This window comes from Schizosaccharomyces cryophilus (genome assembly GCF_000004155.1).
Source record: "Schizosaccharomyces cryophilus OY26 unplaced genomic scaffold supercont4.2, whole genome shotgun sequence".
NCBI lineage: Eukaryota > Fungi > Ascomycota > Schizosaccharomycetes > Schizosaccharomycetales > Schizosaccharomycetaceae > Schizosaccharomyces > Schizosaccharomyces cryophilus.
In genome coordinates, this window is record NW_013185625.1 from 79,861 (window position 1) to 80,803 (window position 943).

The 943-nt window shown below is 41.3% G+C and overlaps 1 protein-coding gene across 1 annotated transcript in view; it reads left to right on the forward strand.

Annotated features, from left to right (window-relative positions):
* Window positions 1-499: 499 nt before the first annotated feature.
* The window catches only part of SPOG_04979 (uncharacterized protein), a gene marked incomplete at its 5' end in the record, with an annotated part of 3,504 nt that continues 3,060 nt past the window's right edge, over window positions 500-943 (forward strand). The window contains one exon of the mRNA XM_013167462.1: window positions 500-842. Coding sequence (XP_013022916.1) covers window positions 500-842 — 343 coding nt within the window. The remainder of the gene's footprint in view (window positions 843-943) is intronic.

The window sequence follows — 943 nt, forward strand, 5'->3', positions numbered from 1 at the left end:
CGAAAACACCAGTTCCCGTCCGATCACTGCAGTTGAGTGAAAACGTCTGATGGCCTCGTTTGTACTATGGTTGGAGACAACATGGGAATCCGGGGTGCTGTAGGATTTTTTTTTCCTCTCTTCACTTTTTTAACGCTTCTCTGACCGTTTTTATGGAAGTCGCAGCAACTACTTTCTTACAGAAACCTGCTCCAATCCATTGTTTATGTTTTTCATTTAACGAAAAGAAACGCAAGCAGCAAAAGTTGTATAAGGATGTTTTTGATTGTCGATACAGTGTCAAATCTCATAGATAGTGGGGTACAGCAAATACGTAATAACTATCATTTTGCAAAGCCTCGTCACGTCTCGCAAAACGGAAGAAATGACTGTTCCCATCTCATCGTCGCATTCTCTTTCTGCACAAAACAAACCTCAATTGGAGCAAAAAAGAGAGCTCCCTAATGGTAAAATAAGGGAAAAACTGTTAAACACGGAGTCATGAGGTTTCAAGTTCATTTATGAGTGAAAAGCGAGAATGGACGAACGAAGCTTGGAAAAATGACAATAACGTAGGAAAAATGGAACCCAACGACACCAATTTCTCTGAATACGACAATTCGAGGAAAAGCTCGCTTCAATTGGATTTGCCAAATTACTCAGAAGTTTGTTATAACAGTGGAGAGGACTTGGAAAAGGGTTTGTTTACACGCTTCCCTCCTTCCTACAATCAACTTCAAATGAGTAGCAGAGTCGAATCCGATAGTAATCAAAATCATGCGAATGAAGTGCGTGAACGCATGGCAGAACCCGTGCCAGACAGATCATGGGGAAGCTGTATCCTCGATTGCATCTGCATGCCGGTACGTCCCCGATTAGCACCAGCGGGCACATTGAAAGAAGCAGGATATTTTCGATGTTTTATGTGTTATCTTTATACGTCTGCTTTTATTTTCTATTTACT